General features: G+C 54.6%; 6 protein-coding genes across 6 annotated transcripts; 4 read left to right on the top strand and 2 right to left on the bottom strand.

The window, feature by feature from the left end:
- The first annotated feature begins 45 nt into the window (after positions 1–45).
- Positions 46–1,618, top strand: PUNSTDRAFT_93354 (Aldo/keto reductase). The gene is made up of 10 exons (XM_007388661.1): positions 46–127; positions 183–246; positions 305–328; positions 390–402; positions 462–540; positions 594–706; positions 753–824; positions 875–1,054; positions 1,107–1,282; positions 1,341–1,618. Exons 1-10 carry the CDS (start codon positions 63–65, stop codon positions 1,503–1,505), a joined length of 951 nt encoding a protein of 316 aa, XP_007388723.1. The 5' UTR covers positions 46–62; the 3' UTR covers positions 1,506–1,618.
- Positions 1,619–1,742: 124 nt separating this feature from the next.
- PUNSTDRAFT_77040 (Phosphotyrosyl phosphatase activator) lies at positions 1,743–3,366 on the top strand (the record flags this gene model as incomplete). Its single annotated transcript, XM_007388660.1, has 7 exons — positions 1,743–1,925; positions 1,970–2,095; positions 2,149–2,358; positions 2,422–2,578; positions 2,628–2,752; positions 2,809–2,877; positions 2,941–3,366. The coding sequence occupies 7 exons, from the start codon at positions 1,743–1,745 to the stop codon at positions 3,364–3,366; spliced, it is 1,296 nt and encodes a 431-aa protein (XP_007388722.1).
- Positions 3,367–6,797: 3,431 nt separating this feature from the next.
- Positions 6,798–8,161, top strand: PUNSTDRAFT_77304 (ornithine decarboxylase; the record flags this gene model as incomplete). The annotated part of the gene is made up of 3 exons (XM_007388659.1): positions 6,798–6,930; positions 6,990–7,733; positions 7,791–8,161. The coding sequence occupies 3 exons, from the start codon at positions 6,798–6,800 to the stop codon at positions 8,159–8,161; spliced, it is 1,248 nt and encodes a 415-aa protein (XP_007388721.1).
- Positions 8,162–9,691: 1,530 nt separating this feature from the next.
- Positions 9,692–10,422, top strand: PUNSTDRAFT_77107 (DNA-binding domain of Mlu1-box binding protein MBP1; the record flags this gene model as incomplete). Its single annotated transcript, XM_007388658.1, has 7 exons — positions 9,692–9,807; positions 9,860–9,915; positions 9,968–9,997; positions 10,054–10,071; positions 10,134–10,237; positions 10,292–10,314; positions 10,377–10,422. 7 exons carry the CDS (start codon positions 9,692–9,694, stop codon positions 10,420–10,422), a joined length of 393 nt encoding a protein of 130 aa, XP_007388720.1.
- A 4,410-nt stretch (positions 10,423–14,832) lies between these two features.
- Positions 14,833–16,342, bottom strand: PUNSTDRAFT_128513 (aldo/keto reductase; the record flags this gene model as incomplete). Its single annotated transcript, XM_007388657.1, has 11 exons — positions 14,833–15,009; positions 15,065–15,225; positions 15,275–15,454; positions 15,503–15,571; positions 15,627–15,662; positions 15,714–15,826; positions 15,880–15,958; positions 16,014–16,026; positions 16,082–16,105; positions 16,161–16,224; positions 16,281–16,342. 11 exons carry the CDS (start codon positions 16,340–16,342, stop codon positions 14,833–14,835), a joined length of 978 nt encoding a protein of 325 aa, XP_007388719.1.
- A 2,293-nt stretch (positions 16,343–18,635) lies between these two features.
- Positions 18,636–21,317, bottom strand: PUNSTDRAFT_146710 (uncharacterized protein). The gene is made up of 4 exons (XM_007388656.1): positions 21,211–21,317; positions 21,076–21,159; positions 20,207–21,012; positions 18,636–20,153 (listed from the first exon to the last, which is right to left on the bottom strand). Exons 3-4 carry the CDS (start codon positions 20,941–20,943, stop codon positions 18,881–18,883), a joined length of 2,010 nt encoding a protein of 669 aa, XP_007388718.1. The 5' UTR covers positions 20,944–21,012; positions 21,076–21,159; positions 21,211–21,317; the 3' UTR covers positions 18,636–18,880.
- Positions 21,318–21,814: the final 497 nt, after the last annotated feature.

The raw sequence follows: 21,814 nt of genomic DNA, 5'->3' as shown, positions 1-21,814 counted from the left end.
TCGTCGCATGAAAGTCCAATCGCGTTCCTTGTCTCCTCCCGTCGTGGCTTGAGAACGCAGATATGGCTGCTGACATTCCTCATTTCACCTTGAACGATGGAACGCGAATCCCGTCTGTTGGCATGGGGTGCGCGCTTTCCTAGCGTTCTGCAGTGAGAGACTGACGGATGGATCACTCCCAGATGTTGGATGGGCATCCCAGGTGGGGGCGAGAGTGCCGAAATCATGTGCAAGAAAGCGATCAAAGTGAGGCAGCATCACATCTGTACGTTTCGGTTTTGGTGCTGACATGCCGATCTCGTAGTACGGCTATCGCCATTTCGATACAGTAAGCAAATATACTGTCTCTGTAACATTTAGAGAATCATTCTCATATTAACAACGCACAGGCGTTTGGATATTGTAAGCGATCCTCGTTCTTCGCGATAAACGTATCTGATACTATACTGACTGACGGGAAGTCAACGAAGAGCACGTTGGAAAAGCAATCCGAGAGTCCGGCATTCCGAGATCCGAATTTTACATCACTACGAAGTTAACGCGAGTCGTATCTTTCTTCTTGACTGTGAATGGTGCTGACTCACGAACGACAGAAACTCGGACCATCATCGAGTTAGAGAAGGTTTCGAGACATCGTTGAAGAATCTCGACTGTGACTACATAGACCTGTATTTGATGCATTGGCCTCAAGCCACGACGGAAAAGGGTAAGCGGCGTCACACCAACTTGTCTACAGGTGCTCAAAGCATCAGGACCGATTCGACCTGATGAGTCGCCTACCATCATCGATACATGGAGAAACATGGAAAAGTTACTGGAAACTGGTCAGTTCTTCTGCTTGATATTCGTGCAGAGGAAGCCAAAAATCCCATAGGCAAGGTGAAAACCATCGGAGTGTCGAACTTTTCCATTAAGACGCTGGAGCAACTTCGCCTACACTGGTCAGTCGTGCCAGCTGTGAATCAGGTCGAAATGCACCCATGCCTCCCTTGCGAAGACTTGAAGGCATATTGCGATGAAAAGGGCATCCTACTCGTAGCTTATTCTCCTCTTGGTGCGACAGAGCCAGATCCGATTCTTCTCCAAATGACGCGAACTTATCCCAGGACGCCCGCTTCCAGGCCAGTCCCAGACAGTCTTTGCCACTGAGCCTACCATCACACGCATTGCCGAAAAGCTGGAAGTAACCTGGGCGCAAGTAGTGCTCAGTTGGGGCGTTCAACGCGGAACCTCGGTCATTCCAAAGAGCGAAAACGACGATCGCATGAAAGCTAACCTCCGCGTATGTGAAGACGCACTTGTAATGAGGCAAGGAGGCACTGAATCCCCCTTTTGGCCAGCTTATCAAGCTATCGGTAGACGATATGAGTGCACTGAATAATATACACAAGTCTCCGGGCATGCACAAGTCTCTGCTGGCCTATCATCGTCCTGATGGTACCGTCTTGGGCTGGACGTACGAGGAACTTGGGTGGAACCTGAAGCCAGGAGGAATAGTCGGTTGAGGAACCGGTGCATGTTTTGGCTGGTCAGGTTTCAGTATTTGCTGTTTTTCTACATACGTGTATAGTCGAGACAGCATCGCGGCCATGGACGGCGCACAAACTTCCGTGCGATGAAAAAGGAAGGCTGTATGTCCACGTGGCTGTGGTCACTATCACTATCAGCGCGGACACGGCGTCCCTCGACGCGCGATCTTGCGTTTATCTTCACCCGCCATGACCAATATGGTTCTACCCGAGATGCGGACGGTGTCTCTTGAGGACTTGGCAGGCTCTACTATTCCGGAGTTGAAGATCAAGGATGATCTCGACGTTGAAGCTTGGAAAGGAACCAGAGGCTACGCCGACTATTCGCTCTTCCTGAGGAGGCTTTGCGAGAGTGTTGTAGGCTACAACCTACCATACGATTCGAATACGACCTCTGTGAGCTACTGCAGCCTCTGAGAAGACCAAGCTGACTCGCGTAGCCAATCAACCGCCTGTTGACTGTGCTTGCTGAGCTATCCTCCTGGGTGGATGATATCCCGCCTCTTCCTACCCCGCAACGATTTGGGAATCTGGCATTCAGGGCCTGGGGTCAACGTTTGGACACGGTTCGTGGTCGTGCTTTGTTGTTCTGTACATAAAGTGACGGATGTTCCAGTAGGAGACCGACAGATTGCTGTCGACCTTACTCGAACATTCGCCTCACCATGCTACGGCCGTAGCTCATGTAAAACCTTACTTACTCATTTCTTTTGGATCATTTACGCGCATGGACTACGGGACTGGACACGAGACAGGTTTCGCCTTGTTCCTATGTGCTTTAGCTTTGCTCGGATTCTTCAGAGATGGGGTAACTTCGATCCAGGAACAGGTTGCCCCACCTCTCCTCCCGCCACTGACTGCCATCTGATGAACGTCATCTTCATACACACAGGAGCGTCAACTCGTGCTTATCGTTTTCCCTGCTTACCTTCGACTAGTTTGGCGGCTGCAGGACGTTTACCGACTTGAGCCAGCTGGGAGTCATGGCGTGTGGGGCCTGGATGATTACAGCTTTCTCGGCTATATCTTCGGCTCGGCCCAACTTCTAGGTTTGTTGTGCTCGGCCTTGCGTGGCCGATGTAATCTCATGACGTGCAGATCAGGAGGATATCCCACCGAGCGCAATCCTTCAACCATTGCTTCCTGATAACAATCTGTATTTTATGCAAATCTCTCGGATACGGGCTTTCAAGTCAGGGCCGTTCTATGAGCACAGCAGTCAAGTAAGATCCTTGCGTACGTCCGGAGTCAAATCCATAACCTGACCACGTAGAAATAGCTGTACTCCATAGCGACCTCTGTACCTAACTGGACCAAGGTTCACAACGGTTTGATCAAGATGTATGAGGTACGCTGTTAGACTCGAATGCCATCAATACGGACTCAACGCCGTTTCTGCTCCGCTTTATAGGCAGAAGTTCTCGGAAAGCGCGTGGTCGTGCAGCATATTCCGCTTGGCGGCATCCTGGAATGGGACGTGACCCATGCTTCCTCGGGCTCAGTTACAAACGTCCCTATGGTACATCAGCGCGATGGATCAATATCGGGAACGGTGTCGACAACCGCACCGCTTACATCGGCGTCCCTTGCCGCTCCATCCCCACCTCCGTCAGGTACTCAGGCACCTTGGGATAGGACTGGCTCACCATCTGCTGGATATTCTGCAGGTGTAACAGTACCTTGGGCAAGCACCGCCATCCCTCACACACTTTCTCGGCCCGCTTCGACGATCCGAGGCGAAACTGGCCGTAGTCATGGCGTCGGGTCGCGTGCATCCGCGAAGACACGGATCCACAATCTAGGCGCACTGTCGTCTATGCCCCCGCCCGCTCAGTAGCTTGTTCTTCCCAAATCAACCCGCATTTGACCGTATTTATCTGCATACGGCACTTGCTGCGGGTAGGACTTCGGAAGCGAATAGGCTGCGTTGAGTGAGATACTTTTTTCGTGTTCACTCTTTATATGGTACCTACTGCGAAATCGTGCATTGGACAAGCCGACGAAAGTTCTACGCGGGTTCTGTGGACGATGTATTTTCTTCAACAAGCAACGCAAGTGATTCGTGATTTGAGGATTCCATCCTACCGGATGTTGCCTTTGGAGGGCCTCTGCCATTCGGGCTTTGCTTCGCCTGCGTCCGACATCATCGGTTGCGAACCAAGGACGGGCGGTGCACCAATGGCTCCGGTCAGGTCCCGCTTATTCGGTCCGTACGTCGCCGTATTTTATCTTGGATTTTGTACACATGTTCGCCTCCGGACGGGGACTGCACAATCGGGACGAAACTCACTCCGATCGGGCTCATTCTCTTCATCGGTTCAGATCGCTTGGAGCACCTCGACCGAGGAATGCATCTCCGAGAAGTACAGTTGTGAAGAGAGCGCTCTCATCTGAAGTAGCTGACACGCATTGTTCGGCTCGCGTGGAGTATGGCTACTGCATCTTCACGGTTTGGTGTCCGTTGAATCTCCGCTGCGCGAGTTATCTCCAGGGGCACTCGAATCTCATCTTCCTGCGCAGTTGTGCTGATAGAGATTTGCATTACTGCATGATACAAATGGACTCGTCCTGGCGTGATGCTCCCGGGCGGTCGAGAGTCTGTTTGCATGCGAGTCTGGTCACTGAGAAATTAGTTGCTATGCTGCGTTTTTCATTTCACCCATCATATCGGAAGTAGCACCGTCCAGTTACGGACGGGAGTCCGAAGCCCCCTTCTGATCATCCCCGTCGGCAATGCCAAGCTTCTACGTGCCCTCGAGGCTCACGCTCGCCAGGCACGCTCGAGTCTTAAAGAAGTGCATCCCCGCACCCACCGCGCCGTCCGACGACGGCGATGATGGAACCCTAAAGTTTAAACAGCTAGAAAGATGCCTCCAAACTTGGACAACCTTTGTGTGGGGATGTAGCACACGTTTTGATGCGTTTGACCAAGGAGCGTGGTCATGTTTCCCTCATTCCACCTGGGGCTGCCATGCGGTCCGCTACGTATACTTGGAAGCGGTGACTATTGTGTCGTGTTTGTTCCCCGTCTCGCGGGTCTTCCACTCGTTGGCGTTGGACAGGCTCGACAGAATAGCCGCCATTCGCACATATTAATATTGCAATACCTTTTCCTTCACTGCGCGCTCACATATGGATATAAGATTCGAGGGTCCGAACCAGTCTCTCTATCACACAGCTAAAATGCGCAAACTCTGGATCAAGTAGATAGGCCGGCGTTTGTTGATTCGTTGCTACACACTTATCTGAACGGTTTTACACACGCAACAGGAGTGTGAACCCGGATCACTGCTATGGAGACCGGTCCTCCGAAAGCGGACTTGAGCAGGATATCCGTCGATGATCCTGAGACAGCGTGGCTCAGAGACTAGTCTGCATAGATACGCGCCCGAATGTCGCTGTATGCGTATCAGATAATCTGTTTGGGAATCGAGCCAGTTTCGCCATGCTACTTATCTCTGCGCAGGCGTGATGTCGAAGAGCCGGTTTTGGTGCATCGCTTTCTTCTCTCCGGTGGTTCTTGGGTGGTTCCCATACCCAGACTTCCGTCCTCACGGGAAAGGGGGCCGGCTGTATTACGTCTTACGGTTTCGCATTTGCAATGCATCTTTTGCAGTTTGCGCACTAACCACAATCCGTATTTGCTAGCGCACGCCATACTGAGCACGCATGAACATGAGAACCATCCCTGCTGCTATACCTCGGCGCACGGGTGTATATGACACGTTGAAGCCGGCGTTACGTGGCCATCGCATGGTGCGCACGTTGCAGGACGTCAATGGACCATAAAAGCTTGAAGATACCGAAGGCGAGCGCGCGAGCTTCCGTGCGCTACTGTACTGCCGCGATGCCGATGTCCAAGTACGCGATGTGGTCCGGAAAGTATTTACAGGCTCCCGGAACGAGGATCGACACGGGTAGAGGACGTTGAGCAGCCGCGAATCTTGCGCGAACATGAGGCTGGCCATATCAAATCGAAACACGGGATCCTTGTCGATGTCGGACAAGGCGGTTAAATATGAACGCAGTTGAGTTGGTGGACGTAGAATAAGTCAGGGTGAGCAAGTGGCCCTGAGGTGGCTGAGTGGCTGAAGCGCTGAAACTGAAGTGGCGGGATCGCAACGCGTCAAAACGGACCTCCGAAAGTCACAACGGTACGGTGAGTCGATAACTTTGCTATGCCTCCCGGCGATTTGCACTGAAGTAATGTATTGCGATACATAGAACAGCAGGGTCCGGTGGACTCGTTTCGATGTGAGTCATTTATGTCGTACGCTGACTTCCATAAGACAGCATCCTCGGAGATTGGTTCGGCGAGCTATGTGCACAGCAGTGCGACCATTGGGGGTCCGCTATACCGCTTCTAGAAATTTTGATCATCGATGATGACCCCGTCCGCCCCTTGCCCTCAACCTCAACCTCAACCTTGCTAGCAAACCAAACCTTGTCTCTGCGCGTCGTACAGTAACGGAGCTGCACGACAACAGAGCACGCTGTGCCCACCATTTCTGACCAGGAAAGAAACGACGATCTTCGTCTATTGACCCTTGAGTGCGTATTGCCGGGCCTCTTCGACATGTGGCCCTAAGCTGAGGCTTTTCTTCGCTTTGTGATAGGTGGTCATCCGTCCGAGGTGAGCCCATTGTGCCATAGTGCATTGTACCTCAGTATATATACTGACACCTTCGCACCCCTTCTCCAGGTGAACCTCCCTGACAGGCCGACACTCGACAGTATATCGCAACTTCATTTATAAGCTATCTATATCCGGCTCGCCCGCCTCCTAGATCAACCACACCCAACCACTATAGCACCTCGCCTCGCCGTCCAGCGAGGCTTACCCATCGACTGAGCGCCCTCTGACTTACTGGTCCACCGCCCGGCTCGTCTACGACCGCGGCGGTTCGGATTCGGTAAAACCGGGGACATCCACACACACAAACAACGACCATTCACATCAACTCCTCGACTACGCGGCCTCGTCGATCCAAATCGATGGCCATTGACATTCTGCCTGCTGCTTGCACTGTCGACATATCTGTTTCCTGCTCTCCATCTCTCTCCTCCAATGGATTCCCTCGTTCCTTCAAGGATAAACTCTCATGGCCGAACGATGCCGTCGTACATGGTTTGCGGGGTGTCGTGAACCTCCCTCAGTCGCATTTCGATCAAGGTATCTCAGAGACTTCTGAAGACGAAGACGAACTCTTTCCCGAATTACCCCCTCTCCTGTCTGGCCACCCGGACGTACACCTCCGAAAAGGCATCATGGAGGCCTCCCGCCTTGCCGCTGACGGAGTGCCCGATGCCGAAAAGGCTTTCTTTGTGGCAGACCTCAGCGCTGTCTATCGTCAACACCAGCGATGGAAGCACTGTCTTCCCGATATTGAGCCGTTCTATGGTACGTCCTATATTCTGTACTCCTTGATCGTGGACCCTGATTCTATATTGGTAACACAGCTGTCAAGTGCAACCCTGATCCTTACGTCCTTCGCCTCCTCGCCGGCCTTGGTACGGGCTTCGATTGCGCTTCAAACGGCGAAATCTCGCAGGTTCTGGGGATTGGCGCCGTGGACCCTTCTCGCATCATCTTCGCCAATCCTTGCAAAGCGACTTCGTTCATACGTGGCGCTCAGAAAGCGGGGGTCGAGATGATGACATTCGACAACGCCGACGAGCTTTACAAGATCAAACGCGTCTACCCTGGCGCTAAACTCGTCCTCCGCATCCTCACCGACGACTCCAAGAGCTTGTGCAGGCTCGGCCTCAAGTTTGGCGCGCCACTCGTGGCGGTGCGAGGCCTTTTGGAGAAGGCGAAGGAGCTCGACTTGGACGTGGTGGGCGTCAGCTTCCATGTCGGCAGTGGCTGCTTCGACTCCAACGCATTCGCGGATGCTGTCATGCGCGCAAGGACCGCCTTCGACGTCGGCAAAGAAGTCGGATACGCGTTCAAGCTCCTCGACGTCGGGGGTGGCTTTGAGGACAACAACTTTGAGCGCACGGCTGGCGTGCTGCGCCGCGCTATCAACGAGTACTTCATCGACCGCCGCGAGCTCGGCATCAGGATCATCGCAGAGCCAGGCCGCTTCTACGTCTCGAAGGCGTTCAACCTGGCAGCGAACGTCATCGCTCGTCGTGCACCCCTCGATGACGGAACCGAACAAGATATGGACGGCATGGAAGAAGATCAGCCACGTGTGATGTGTATGTTTCCGTCCGGCCGTACTCTGCATTGACACCGAGCTCACTTGGTACCATCAGATTACATCAACGACGGCGTTTACGGAGCGTTCAACTGCATCCTCTTCGATCACCAAGTCGTCCACCCTTACGTCTTGTCCTTGGACGGCTCCTTTCATGTGCCGGCCGGCAGCCGCACGCTGAAGAGCAGTGTCTGGGGGCCGACGTGCGACAGTATCGACTGCGTGTGCGCGAACGCCGAACTACCTGCTACGCTCGCCGTCGGCGATTGGCTTGGGTTCGACAACATGGGCGCCTACACGATCTGCGCGGCCAGTCGGTTCAATGGGTTCGACGTGAGTAAAGTGGTGTACACGGTAGGAGGGGGCTCCGATGGCAGGGAGGTGAAGGCCGTGCTTGGCTCGTTCGCGCGCGCGACTCGCGGGTATTGATAGATCTATTGCGCCTCAAAGAAGGGGAAAGGGTCCGACATGCATGGACATGTATAGGCATATTGCTGATGATAGAACCGGCGTTTACGGCAGCGACTGTGTGTATTCCGTTTCCGAGTTGAGGTCCTCGACTACGAAGCGAATGGCAGCTCAATGGCTGACCTCCGAGGGTGCTGCGGCCCGGGCTCTGCCTCCCGTCATCGTTAGTCTCTCGGTACCGACCGAAGGTGGGCATGGTCCTAAAACGGAGATGATAGGCACAGCACTTCTCGCGCCCGTATCCGGCCATGATCGTACTTTCCGCCTCTTCGGAGGGATAGCGAACGACAATCATCTGCGTTGCCGTCGTCCTTGCTTAGCCGTTCATGAAGGATACCACTGCCAGCGATCCCAACAGACACCGAGCCCACCCCGTCGACGAACCACCGAGCATCATCCACGCAACAACGGCAAATCAAATCTGAAGCTCTTGGCTCGCGTCTATACGAACTTTCGATTGTTTATCTCATCGCCATCCATGCGCCAGCAGGGAGGAGCTAACTGATCTCGGCAGCTTGTCCTCGGTCACCGGGATGCAACGTGGGAGACGGACCCCCGGCGGCCCAGGGCCCGTTTTCATTTGTTTTTTTTCTCGCCACCATCGAGATAGCCTCGTTCGCCGGCGAAAGAAGCGTATGTGACCCCGAGGCTTGCGAAGCCGCTCCCCAGGGCGCCGAAGGGCGCTCGTGGTGGATATTGTCGGTCTCGCCTGCTCGGTCGAGCCAATGGCGGCGCGGGGATATTCCCATGGCCTTGCGGTGCTTGCGCTGTCTGTGCGAGGTCGAGTACTCAATCCGTTGAACGCTCATCAAAGCAGGCCTCCCTCAGCGCCAGCGCAGCGGCTCGGCATCTTGACCTTTTCCAAAACGCCCGGTTCGACGGAGGTTCAGGCGACGTACTCACGGGTAGAGATGCCGGAGGACCCGAGACGGAGGAACGCCATCAGTCCTGCACCGTTCTACGCAGAAGAACGGCGTCGATATGAAACCTGGGGTAAGCGGCTCGGCTCCGGACGGTCGACATGGTGAACGAGGACCACGAAGCCCCTGGCGAGCGTCCCGTGAACCTAGCGCGCTTCGGGATGATGCGAAATCCAACAGAAGATTCCCCCGTAGCGGGCCGAAGGCACCCGGCAAGCAGGGCAATTCTCTCTGCGCGTGCTCCACCGACACAAATGATCAGCCATGAAACTATCGGCAACGTGGAACGTCCTTACATGTATTAGGCTCAATCCTCGGCGTGGTGCGAATTTGGTGCCCCGACCCCACCAGGAAGGTTCAAGCCCCCCCGTGCCCGGCTTTTGAGCGTCGACATCACCCCATTAAAGCAACTCACGACACTCCCATCCCTCCTCTTGTCGCAGGTGGCGTTCAACGATCTGGATCAGATTTATACTTCCGCATCTCCTGCCCCCTCGGTCAGCTTCGCGTATTTATGATACGGCATGCGTCTGACCTCAGCGGTTTCCGTTTTCAGGCACTGCCCCGCACCATGACATCTCCACCTCACTCCGCTGGATCCAACTCGCGCTTTCGACCGTTTGCGAGCAGCAAACATCAAGTGACGAAGGGAAGATACATCACTAGCAATGATCCACGAGGATATATGTGAGTATCGCTCGTTGTCTCCCGGCTGAACCGGGTTTGAAGGAGGTTTTAGACCGGTTTACGAATATCAGCTCTGCGGCCAATGGATCATGATGGACATCGATGACGGTCGGTGTGCTTGCTTATTGCCCCAATGCGACCGCTGATCGTCGAGCTTCAGGCTACGTCCTATGGACGGGTATATGGAAAGGTACGCTGCCGGGAACGCACCCATAACGCATTCACTGAGACCTTGCCCCCCTGAAGCCCTGGGCAACTCGAAAGGTCGGCCATCCCTAGAATTGGCGATGTATACCGCGCGCTGATTCTGATGCCCTCACTACCAGCCGATATTGTCAAGATGGTTGAGTCACAACCAGAGCTAGAGCCGCATATCCGCCGCGTGCGCGGAGGTTATCTGAAGATTCAGGGAACCTGGCTACCCTACGAGGTTAGTCGCTAACATCACTTCTGCTCTTGTTCCCTATCTGAGCACAATACATAGGTCGCCTTACGGCTTTCTAGACGGTACGTCGACCGTTTCGCGGCGGCAGTTCGTAGTTCGAATTCTAATCATGTATTAATCGCAGTGTGGCATGGCCCATCCGCGAAGACTTGATCCCGCTGTTCGGGTGAGTTCATGCTCCGTGCCAGTTACCTTGTCGTTGCCGCTGAGCGCGGGAGTTTTAGCCCGACGTTCCCGGCGACATGCCTGTCGCCCGATCAGCCAGGATATGGACAGATACTTCCGGCAGGAAGCGGCAGACGACGCCGCCGACAGGCTGCAACCACAACCTCCGCCGACGCAGCATCTACCCAACACAATATCGCTCGCAGCAGGTACAACTCAGGTAATCTCTCGGAGGCGACGTGGCCGGCGACGTCGTATACTCCGGGGGCCGCCCAGAACGCACTAGCACACCTTTCCCCCCTCATCACGCAACGCCGGGCCTCCCAGCCGGGGCCCATCGCTGCTTCATCATCGCAATCATCGCACCTTTCGCCGAAAACGGAGCCTATATTGCCTCGGTCGTTGGAACATGGAATCGACGGATCACATTCCTTTGGCCAGCGCCACAATCCGCAGCGCAGATATGCACCGTACCCTGCCTCTCCCACTCTCGCCGCTTTTCAGCGCCCCAACGTACCCCTCCCATCCTCCGACCCGACGTCGGCGCACAGCCCCACGTCATATGATTATCATCGCCAATGTCCGACGCCGTCGTCGGTCTCCGCAAATACCGCGGCAGCAGAGCCGATACGCCTACCTCCTCTCCGTGTACCCGACGAGTCGGCTGCGATCGCGCCGTTCTCTCTCCCACCGATTTCCTCCCTGGACAATTTCCAGGGCGTAGAAACGCATGACACCGCGGCTATCCTTCGCCGCTTGAGATTGGACGACGACTGCGACGTGGGTCGTGACTCTAAAACCACGGTTTCACGCTCGCGAAATTCTCCCAATGCACCCCCATCCTCGTGAGTAGGTCATGCATCCCTCGTGGACTCGTACTGAGTAAAGCAGATATCACGACAGAACGACCGTAACACCTGCACCCCAAACAATGGCACCGGGCGTCGGGCGTTGGCCATCGACCAGTAGTTACCAGAAGTAGGTCCCGACGAGCCTTGCTTCATCGAACAGCGCACCGGACCGCTGTCACACACCCACAGCATCGTCCCGGGAGTCGTCCGTGGTGCACTCCCGCACACCCGCGCCATCCATGGGAATGGTTGACGTACACCGAGGCACATGATGTTACTCGCGCACCGCTCGAGTGCCCCACGTTCACTGATTTGCATGGACCCGCCGCGTCTCATACCCGTGCAAGCACACGGATACCTTTGCTTGCGATAATAATGACCTTAGGCCGTATCGTGAGGTGATGTGATCAAACCACTGTATCTACATACAATATAACAATGTAACAATAGCTTCTTCCTCACGTTCAGGTTGTTCGTCTGAAGAAGGGTGGGACTCAAACATGGTTGACGTGCCTTTTCGGGTCGCATCGAATCCACAACCACGGGACCTTCGCGATGACGAGGTGCATTGTGTGAACGGCGACTTCGATTTGAGCTGGTGGGAAGGTACATGAAGTGGTTGTCCCTGAACTCGGTGCCGCGGTCCCACGAGATGGTCTTCACGATGGTGAGCAGGTGCTCTTACGCCCGCGATGAGAATCAGGGGTTATGAGATAACCTATGATGTTCCGAGAGCCGCGGGCGTTACTGACCAGATTCAGGTAGCATAATCTGGAGGGGGATCTGTATGAGTAATCGAGAGCTGGGAAACCACCACGTCGACCGGATCGCGTTTATCATCCGGAGCCGAGGTCGGGAAAATCTTCGGTGCCGTGCACAGCGGCAACATGGAAGAGGTGTGGAGGGTTGGGCAACGGGAATGCATACTGCAAGCGGGGAAAGCGGATGCGTACTGCAGACTACTGCAGGTGGCACATCAGTCTGTCATTCACGAGTTAGCACATAGATTCCGACGAGCATAGCGAAATGCTGGTGGTAACGCATCTGCGTATGTAACCGGATATACCGTGGATATCAGTGTGTGTGGAATTTGTTTATCGGAGCGGTCGAGGATTGATATTCTCCTAAGCCAAGACATGTTCCCGGTCTTCTGATTTGTGATTCCGAAATTTCGAGATATGGTTGCACAACAAACGTCATTAGAATAAGCTTTCTCTGCCGTATCTGCTCCAAACTCGGACCTCACCATCGAGACGGTGTTAATCGAGCAGGACGTGTGAGCTGAACTGGGAGACTCACATCCAGAATCGATGTCGATAATCTGCACAGTGCCCAATGAGAGACACATTGGGTTCATGAGTGCGATATCGAGATCATACCCTGCGTGCGCTGTGCGGATGACGATAACGACACCACAATCTCAGTATCCGAATGGTGGCGCCTCGGGACCAATCCTCGGTACGGATCTCAGGCAAGACAGCGAAGCCGTATTTGGGTTCAATGAGGGCAGTGGGGGAAGTACGTTCCGTGACCAGGGGATACTATATGCGTGCCCGTAGGCCATCATTCGTCGGTCGAGCTTGACTCATAGTATGAGGACAGTTGCTCCAATCAGACAAACGAATCGGATCGTCGCCCGCCCCAGGAACACGAAGAAAGCCATCTCTGAAGCGTAAATGTCATCAGGTGCTTGAGAAGTTAGAGTATCCATTCATACTAGTACTCATTCATTATCGCCAAAACCTCAGGCTGTTACTCAGCAACTGTAGCAGGGAGCGAATGCCTCGTTTGCTCAATCGAGATCGTCTGAGTGGCCACATGTAAGCTTTGCGCGGGATACACTTCCAGTTCTCGGCAACGCTAGGCGTATGGTGCATCGTTTGGTTCTCGAGAAGTATTCAATATCGATGCCCACCGGGGAAATGGTTCCGGTACCGAGGAAGAACACATCCAAAGATCTTGCCATGCGCTCTTGCGGGAACATTTATGGAGTGGAACACATGGCCGCGGGATGTCACCACGTAGAACTGGAAGGGAATGGCGTCGCGTTTATATCGAACGACATGCCCAAATGAATGTGAGATTGTACGGTCGTTTCCATTGCATTGACTGCGGTGTGTGCCAGGGCCGCCGTCAGCTAGATCAGCGAGTGGACGTAGACATGCATTCTCGAGCCGCTTGGCAAACGAATACGCTTTCCGACCTCCGACAAACAGTGAAACAGGCGGGCAAGGAGCACCGTCGCAGAGACCGGTGAGCGCTGCGAGACTGGACCGTCGCAACCAAGGCACCGTGACCGCATTCGCGCAATCCTGAGCGCGCCCCAAGTCAACAGTAAGCTCTATTGTGATCAGAGGGACACGTGAATATTGGTCCCGGCTTCCGAGTCGTTTCCTAATTGATTCCGGAAGTGGTCGAGAGATGCACCGGGGGTCCACGAGTTACAGGCCAGAGCGGCCTCCGAAGGTGCAGTCGGCAGGGTCAAGTGGCCTTTGGTGGCGCTGAAAACAAACGTGACAGGATTCGGGGGGTTGAACGGCTTCTATCTCCCCGGCGCACTGGCTGCTACGAGTTGACACGGCAACCGAGCGGCGGATATGCACCGTTGGTGTACTTTTATCCGAGGACTGAGGCCACTGACAACACGGAGCGGGAAAGAAACCCGCGAGGAGAGAAGAACTTTATCCCCTGAGCACGAGCCGGCAAGAAACAGTCGGTCTGTTGCCTCCGATCACTCGGTAATTGAAGCTGGTTCCTTCTAATCAAACCGCGTTCGACGACGGCGCGGCGAGCGCCCATGTTTCTATGCGCACCACAAAGACCGAAATTCACAGCGGGAGTGAAAGAGTCCAGATGCGCATCTCACGCTCATGATCACCATAGGCCAGCGAAGATTTGTCGGGTTCACGACCCTGCATGAGACTCGTCAGGCATTCCTCACGACAGTCGTTGTTATGTTATGGCCTGGGAACGGAAGAAGTTCCACCACGCTCGCCAGATCGAGTTAAATTGCATACCTAAATCAGCTTCCGATGGACGCCTCTACTAGGCATGCAATGCGGTGGAAGGCGGTAAGCGAGAGGTCAGGGAGGAACTCAGACATTTAGGGGCACGTGGATGTTGATGAGCGTTGATCGCCCGAGTGATATATTCTGTTGCTTAGAGTGTACGCAGAATAGAGGAGCCGCTGCACGCTGCACGTTGCAATCTGAGCAGACGCGGGACATTGCGAGTGGTCGTGCTGTAGTATAAACGAAGCTACAAGTTGCCATCAAACCCTGAACTTGTCGGGCTTATATCTGATTGGCCTTCACGTGATCTGTCGATTCAGTCGTGTCCAAATCTGATCGTGGAAAGATAATAATCTGACCGTGGAACTACATAATCTGATACGTGTCCCTCGGGCCGGCTGTGGATGAACTTCCCACGGCCCTAACTTGTCTTAAGGTCGTGAAAAGCACAGTGTTTGTTTATCAGTTGGACCGAAGTTGTAGCGAGCGAGCCTCGAAGCCGAAGTTAGATGCAATAATGCGTCTGATTCTGAGACACGTATATTCAAAGGGATCATTCGCTTTCGGGGACTATGCCTCCCTCAATAAAGTTCCACCCAAGCTGCTCGTAGGTCCATCCGAAGGTTTTGTTACTGCCGGGTACATGAATGGTGGTCAAGGCTTTATGCATTCCGGGCTTCTTATGAATTGCATCAATCCTCGCCATTTCTTCAGGCGAAAGAGTTAAGAGCTGTGGACCACATATCAGTCCTAGTGATTCACTCGCGGCTCCTTTGGAGTCTCACCGTGATGTTAGCTTTCATTCTATCTTCGTTCTCGCTCTTTGGGATGACAGGCGTCCCACGCTGAACACCCCAGCTAAGAACGACCTGAGCAGGGGTCGCGGCGTGAGTCTGAGCGATGGCGGTGACGGTGGGCTCTGTGAAGAACACGGGTTGGGTTTGGCCTGCCCGATGTAAGCGTCATCATATGTTGGGAGGCGTTCGCAGTCTCACCGAGAGGCGAATATGCCACAGGAAGTATATCCTTCGACCGACAGTACGCAATGAGCTCGTTGGAAGGGAGACATGGGTGCAGCTCGACCTGGTTGACTACGGGTACGACCGTAGCACGCGGAAGAAGCTGGTCCAAGAGCTTGATCGAAAAGTTGGATACGCCTATGCTTCTGAGCTTGCCTGAAAACGGGTTCATAATCACGCGCGCGTAAATCAAACGAAGCTGACCTGTGCCTAGCAGCTGTTCCATAGCCTGCCAGGTTTCCACGAAAGTCGGTGACGCATCAGGGGGCAAGGCTGTGACTACATCAAAAAACGCGCAAAGTCTGCAACGCAGGTGGGTAAGACGTACGCTCAGAAAGCCAAGCATCTTCCGGTTTAGTGTTGGCTGAATGCCCCTTGGGTTAGTGAGTGGCAAGAAAGGGACACTCAATCGTACCATCAACGATAACAGCCTGGGGGAAATGCATCAGGTACAAGTCGATATAATCGCAGTCCAAGTTCTTGAACGACTCCTCAAATGCATGTTGAACATCATGGTGGTCGGTATTCCTGTAAACGCATGAAACGTCAGTCTCGAATCGGTAACGGGAACTGGTCCGTACGGGAGCTTGGTCGTGACATAGAATTCCGATCTCGGGATCCCGGATTCCTTGATGGCTTTCCCGACATGTTGCTCGTTGCCTGCGCAAGGGCTACTGAGAGAGTCCGGGGCACATTTGAGGATCGCGGTACTAACCATATCCGCTGGCCTAGACCATGAGAGAGGCTGAGAAAAGTGTGACAATCCAGATGGAACTGACGTACAGTATCGAAGTGTCGATAGCCATGCTTCAGACGCAACCGCTGATCAGCATCGACGAATCGGACGTTGCTGTGCCCGTACCTCGATCGCTTTCTTGCACATGATCTCTACTTTCTCTCCTCCACCAGGCGACCCCATCCAGCACCTGAATGTGTTAGTACGCTTCGTGGTTCATCCTGGAACGCAGAGCATGGGGCATACCCCATTCCAACTGATGGGATCTTCGTGCCATCGTTCAAGGTGAAAACAGGGATGTCCGCCATGCCAGAGTACCTCAAAAAAGGGAACGAGAGTGGATAGTCAATGTGGTTTCAAGGTGTTCTTATTGTTATCGCTGAGATCGAAGGTCGCTGACAAAACAGAGAACCGGTAGTGGGCCATGGTGGGTCGCAAGACCCAACAATCGGGTTTGCAGGCAGCGCTGGGCGCCGATAATCCATATTCACGCATGATGCATAACGTATCATCGTGGATTAATGACACACAAACGAAGCCGAGTGTGCTCCAGAAGAAAGAGTAACAGGTCGGAGGCCTGTCCAACGTGGAGGAGGCGTGAGAATCTTGACTCAAAACTCCGAATTTTGCGAACTAGATTGTTGGTCCTCACGCACTCGGAACGGTTCTCTTGACCTGAGTCCTTGCTTGGCGATGATAACGCATTCAGAGCACACATAGCGAGCTATACTCGTGGATGATTGAGCTAGACAACCTGTCTGAGTATGAGTATACCAGACGCGATCCTCCGACCTCAAGGTTCACAGCAATAATGTATCTACGCGCCCTACTTGGCTGGTCGGCTTCATCGGTCACAACCTCTTCCAGTTATCTCGAGTTCTAGTCACCAGACGTATAACTCCCAGACATACAAGGACCGTACATCTGCTTTTGCGCGACCCCGGCGTCCGCATGGGGGCGCTCTAAACCATGACCCAGGGACAACTGCGCGCGTTTTAATATCACAAGGACTCTATCCTCTTTTCGAAATCTTCTCTGATACCCCTTCAGCGTCTGCTCTGTTCTGCGCCATTCCATGCTTGTTACCACCAGCTTCTGTCGTGACCACTGGATGACACGAGCTTTCCCAATGCCAGTGGAACACGAGGGTAAGAGTCTATACCCTATGCGCATCTTCGTAGGCGCTACTACGCAAGGATCATCGGTGTATGCAGCCGCACCTTTCCCAAGCCTGCTACCTGCGACTGTCAGACACTGTTGCTCATCGCGTCGACCGCAGTCCCATGCGTCGCGCGCTCCAATCATCGCTCAGCCTTCGGAGCTCGGTACCGTAGGACACGGTTCCTCAGGCCTCAGAGTTCACCGGAGCCGTACAGCCTTGCCTTTCACGGACGAGATGGGACAGGCTATCTTGTAGGCACTTCGGTGCGTTTCGTTAGTTTCGTGTTCGCCGCGCTTTCCACGGTCCTCCGGCAAAATGTAGAAGTCACGTAAGATCCCTTCATCGTTCCCGTGAGTCACGGCTTCGCCATTGCTTGTCTCAGGACGAATAATTTACCGTGACAGCTTCTGCTTACATTGTGCGGATGGAAGGTCGCATCGCTGACCTATCCGCTCGCCAAACAAGCAAAATTGATTCCGTCCGCACAAAACCAGGGTCCTGCGGACGAATTTAGCGGTGAAACGGCTAATCCGGGGTGTGTATTCCTGCACTGCGTTTTCTCAACGCGAACCTAGGGCCATATTAGTGATACATGGCCGCATCGCAACAAAACGCCGACAAAGCTGCAGGCATTGATTCCAAACCCGACCAATCGTGTCTGATGGTCCGCTGGAGGCTCAGAGACACTCGACTGCGTGCCACGACTGACCTGTCCTTACATATCGCTATCGTACTCGTGACATCGGAAGCGCCCTCGGGGTACCGACCGTGTTATTATCATACGGGATTTCGTTGGCCATCCGGATCGTACAAGACCACGGTCTGCCGCATAACAGGTTCCTGCGTACTATCGAGCACGCACATCCCCATGAAGCATCGGAACATCTCAGCGCCGAACTCACCATTCACCTGTTCGTGTGCATCACTATCATCATGGTAGGTCAACGTTTCAACCGTAGGTAGGGCTGGTGCACCCCGAATCCGTCTGGGCCTTCTGATGCGAGAGGAAGCACATTCTCGCTTCTGCATAATTAGACTGGCTAGACTTTTGTCGATGCGTGATATATGACTTGAAACGATGGGAACACGTCGACTTACACGGTTCGTCAATATTCCGGAGTGAGTATAACTGGCTCCTCGCCCCAGGCGTCGACGGGTCATTAATATGAAAACTGCGCACGGCGCTTGGACGTAATCACGATCCAAGCCGCGGGTTCCACCCCTACTTCGTCCGGATGAGGTTCACCGACAGTCACGTAGATCATAAGGCGCGACCATCTCTTGGGACTAGAATTCGAGAAGATGGTACAAAGCCGCAACAGCGGCGAAGTCGCAATTCGACGTTAGTCCTAAACACGTGCGAGACGTTCTTGAAGCCGAGGCCAAGAAGGTAAAGAAAATCACGGACACAAGCAGAAACCGCGGTAGGCAAGGTGTTGGACAGGAGCAAGCCAGACTAAGTAAGAGTCGTAAATGGTCGTAAACGCCGTAAGGGATCGTAACGTAGATGAAAAGCACGAGAAAGCAATGCTAGGCGAAGAATACAATGCACGTAGATTAAATGCGAAGGGGGGGGTCTCATGAAACGGAAGAACCGAGAGCCCTGTGGGGTAGCGACATATCGTGTGTGTCAGTGTTCTGCGAGGCATGCTGGGGATGTCGAGATCGTATGGAGGAGGTGAGATTATCGCGTTCCCCGACCGGCCATGACCATCTTGCGGAAGACGACCCGGAGTGCTACCACGCACACCCCAAAGCCAACCAGGAGGACGTATGACGGCAGCTGCGACATCGACGGCAACTGGAGTTCGTCCCGAAGCTTCCCAGCTAACTCCCGGCCGCGCCTAAGGTGGACATCACGCGAGCTGACCACCGCGTCTTTCTTGTTCTGCTCCTCTAGGTCGTGGGCCGAGCTCTTCTCCTCCTGCTCGGCAATGGACTTCTCCCTCTCGCGTCGCTCCGAGTCGAGGGTTTCTGCGAGTTCAATCGCACGAGTGAGTGCCTCCTCCTTGGCCAAACGTTCCTCTTCCAGCTTGGCCTCCAACTCCTTGACACGAACGGATTCCCCATCTTCCGCAGCGGTGATGCGGGCCTCGAGCAGCTCCAGCCTTCGCCGGAGGTCGTCCACCAGGCCATGCGTAGCGTCCAGCTCGGCCTGAAGCCGTTGCACTGGTCCGTCATCTTCAGCCCCCGTCGGCAGTCGTCGATCGTCTTCAGCCCCCGTTGACACCGTCGCGTCATTCCCGCCTTGACCATGCTCCTCCGGAGAGAAGATAGCTGTGACTACGCGTCGCTCATCTCGCGCCTTGCCGCCTTTCAGCCCGCCGCTGCCCTTTGACTTGCCCGAACCACCAGAGTGCGAAGGCACAATCGTCTCCATGCCGGCCAAATCCAGCTCTGGCTCCGGTACGTCGACGTGCTTCATGGTGGCTCCCGGGGCGGCGTCCATCTCCTCCCATGCACGAGCGCCCCAGGATCCAGTGGCCGAATTAGCAAGGAGCTCCTCCATCGTAGGTTCCTGGTCTTCCCCGTCATCCTGTCGGGCACGGGAGATCGGCGCGAAAACATCGGGAGGCGAGTACGAAATTTCATGGTCACCATGAACGGAGCCGACATCGCTACCGCTTTCGCTGCCCAACTCGCTACCGCTCTCACTTCGCCGGCTCTCGAGGCTCTGCACGATGCGACTAACCCGCCCCTCGCGGCGGACCCGACGACGCTCCGCGCGTTCTTCATCGTCCAAGCCGGCCTCGCTCATGCGTTCCGGGGAAGATAGGATGTCCTTGGAGCCGTTGGAGCTCAGCAAATTCTCAGAGGAAGCAGATGGAGAGAACAAGGGGAAGAGCGGGGATGAGGCGTCGGCGTCCGGGCCCCATATTCGACCCTTGACGGCGTCCGCGCGTAGTGCCCTGGCGGCGGCGAGGAGCGCGCTTCGCCACAGCTGATTCACGCCCATCCTGTACAGATATATCAGGTGAATGAGTGCGCAAGAAACATCGATAGGACGCACTCTTCCAGATCTCCTTCGTTCAACCGAAGGAAAACCCGCCCGCCGATACGAGCTTGACGAACGAACGCGGCGATGTCGCGCGCCACGGCTTGAGGCAGCGCATCCTGGCCACCCGAGCGTACGCGTAGAGCGGCGCTGAGGTAAGAGCCGAGTTGGCTGGGGGTCCACAATTTCGGGTTGGCGGGAAGATCGAGGTAAGGGATGTCGGCGGCGGGGGTGGTGTTCGGTAAGGTTGGAAGGGTCTCGGCACGGCGAGTCCTGCGAGGAGGTGTCCAGTTGTCATCGACTTGCGCGTCCACGAAACCGACGTCGCTGGAATTGGAGTGATTCGAGAGCGAGGAAGAACTTCGTGGCGGCGGCGTCGGAAGAGCGCGCGGAGGGGTAGGTAGCGGTCGCGGCTTCTCGTCGTTCAAGCTCTTTGAATGTTTATGCCCCTTTCCGAAGTCATCGCTCGACTTCCGGCCTCGCGAACCGGTGCTGAGCGAGCTGTTGGTCGGACTTGGTGAAAGCGGGACGTAGTAATGGCGGCTCTGGTTAGTGTGTCCGGAAGAGTTTGCTCGGGAGAGGAGCGCGGTAGACGTTGTCTTGATGGCGTATGGATGCGGATTCGGCTCGTGCTTCTTGGGGCTGACGAGAGGGAAGGAAGGCGACGGTAGAGGTCGCGATGAAGGTGGAGGCGTAGCGGGTACGGGTGACGAAATCGGGTTCACCCCGTTCGCGGTAGCAGTTGCAGCCATCGCAGGGGTAGAGACCTTGAGGTGGGTGTATGCACTGAGACTTCGAGTTCACGGGTATATGGAAGGTAGCTGTGAATGCATGGTCGTCATTACCAGACCACGGCGATCGATACTCGGAAATTTATGACCTACAAGGCTGACTATAAGCGCGCGCTCTGATCGAAGCACAAGTTACGGCTGTAGCTGATTGACCTGCGCCGCAGACCTCCTTGAATCCTGAATCATCCGTCTCAAATCGCGTCAGGCTGGAGAGTCGTGATCGCTCACAGAGCAGGATCTCGTTTGCGACTTCAACTTTGAGACTTCCACGCTGTAGCTGGGTTTTCAAGGATCCAGTTGCTTCGCCTTTGTCGCCGCCGTTCCACTCGGCGTCGTGGTCGCCGCAGAGAATGACGACAAGGTGGGGGAGCGAGCCTCACATGACCGCGTGAGAACTGAGTCGACCAACCCGCGACGCCCTCATGGTCGTCTACTTTGGACCGCCTTCAGTAGTCTTCATCGCAAGATCACTCTGGGTCCGACTAATCTGCTACCGTGTGGATTGAACACTTTGGGAACATGATTCATTCGCCCACGGTGTACATTCATTTCCCTTGGTCACGAAGCAGCTTGCAAGTGTTAGTGGATCAAACACCTTCAGCATCGGTCAGAATGGGACTTGAGTGCCCTTGCTCGAAAAATAGGTGCTCTTCAGTTGCCAACCTCGTCTCCGCGCTGCGTGCGAGGCACTATGGCCCGACGTTCACAACGGCACCCCGCTGCCGAAAATGCTGCCCTTCTTTCCCCAAATAACTGCTTCCGCACCCGTTCAGTCTATCTCATGATGACAACACCTGAATGCGATGCTATGTCATCCTTACCACATCCCGTA

This window comes from Punctularia strigosozonata, assembly GCF_000264995.1.
Source record: "Punctularia strigosozonata HHB-11173 SS5 unplaced genomic scaffold PUNSTscaffold_20, whole genome shotgun sequence".
In the NCBI taxonomy this organism is placed as follows: Eukaryota; Fungi; Basidiomycota; class Agaricomycetes; order Corticiales; family Punctulariaceae; genus Punctularia; species Punctularia strigosozonata.
Note: the sequence above shows the minus strand (reverse complement) of the source record. Positions and strands in the feature narration are given on the sequence as shown.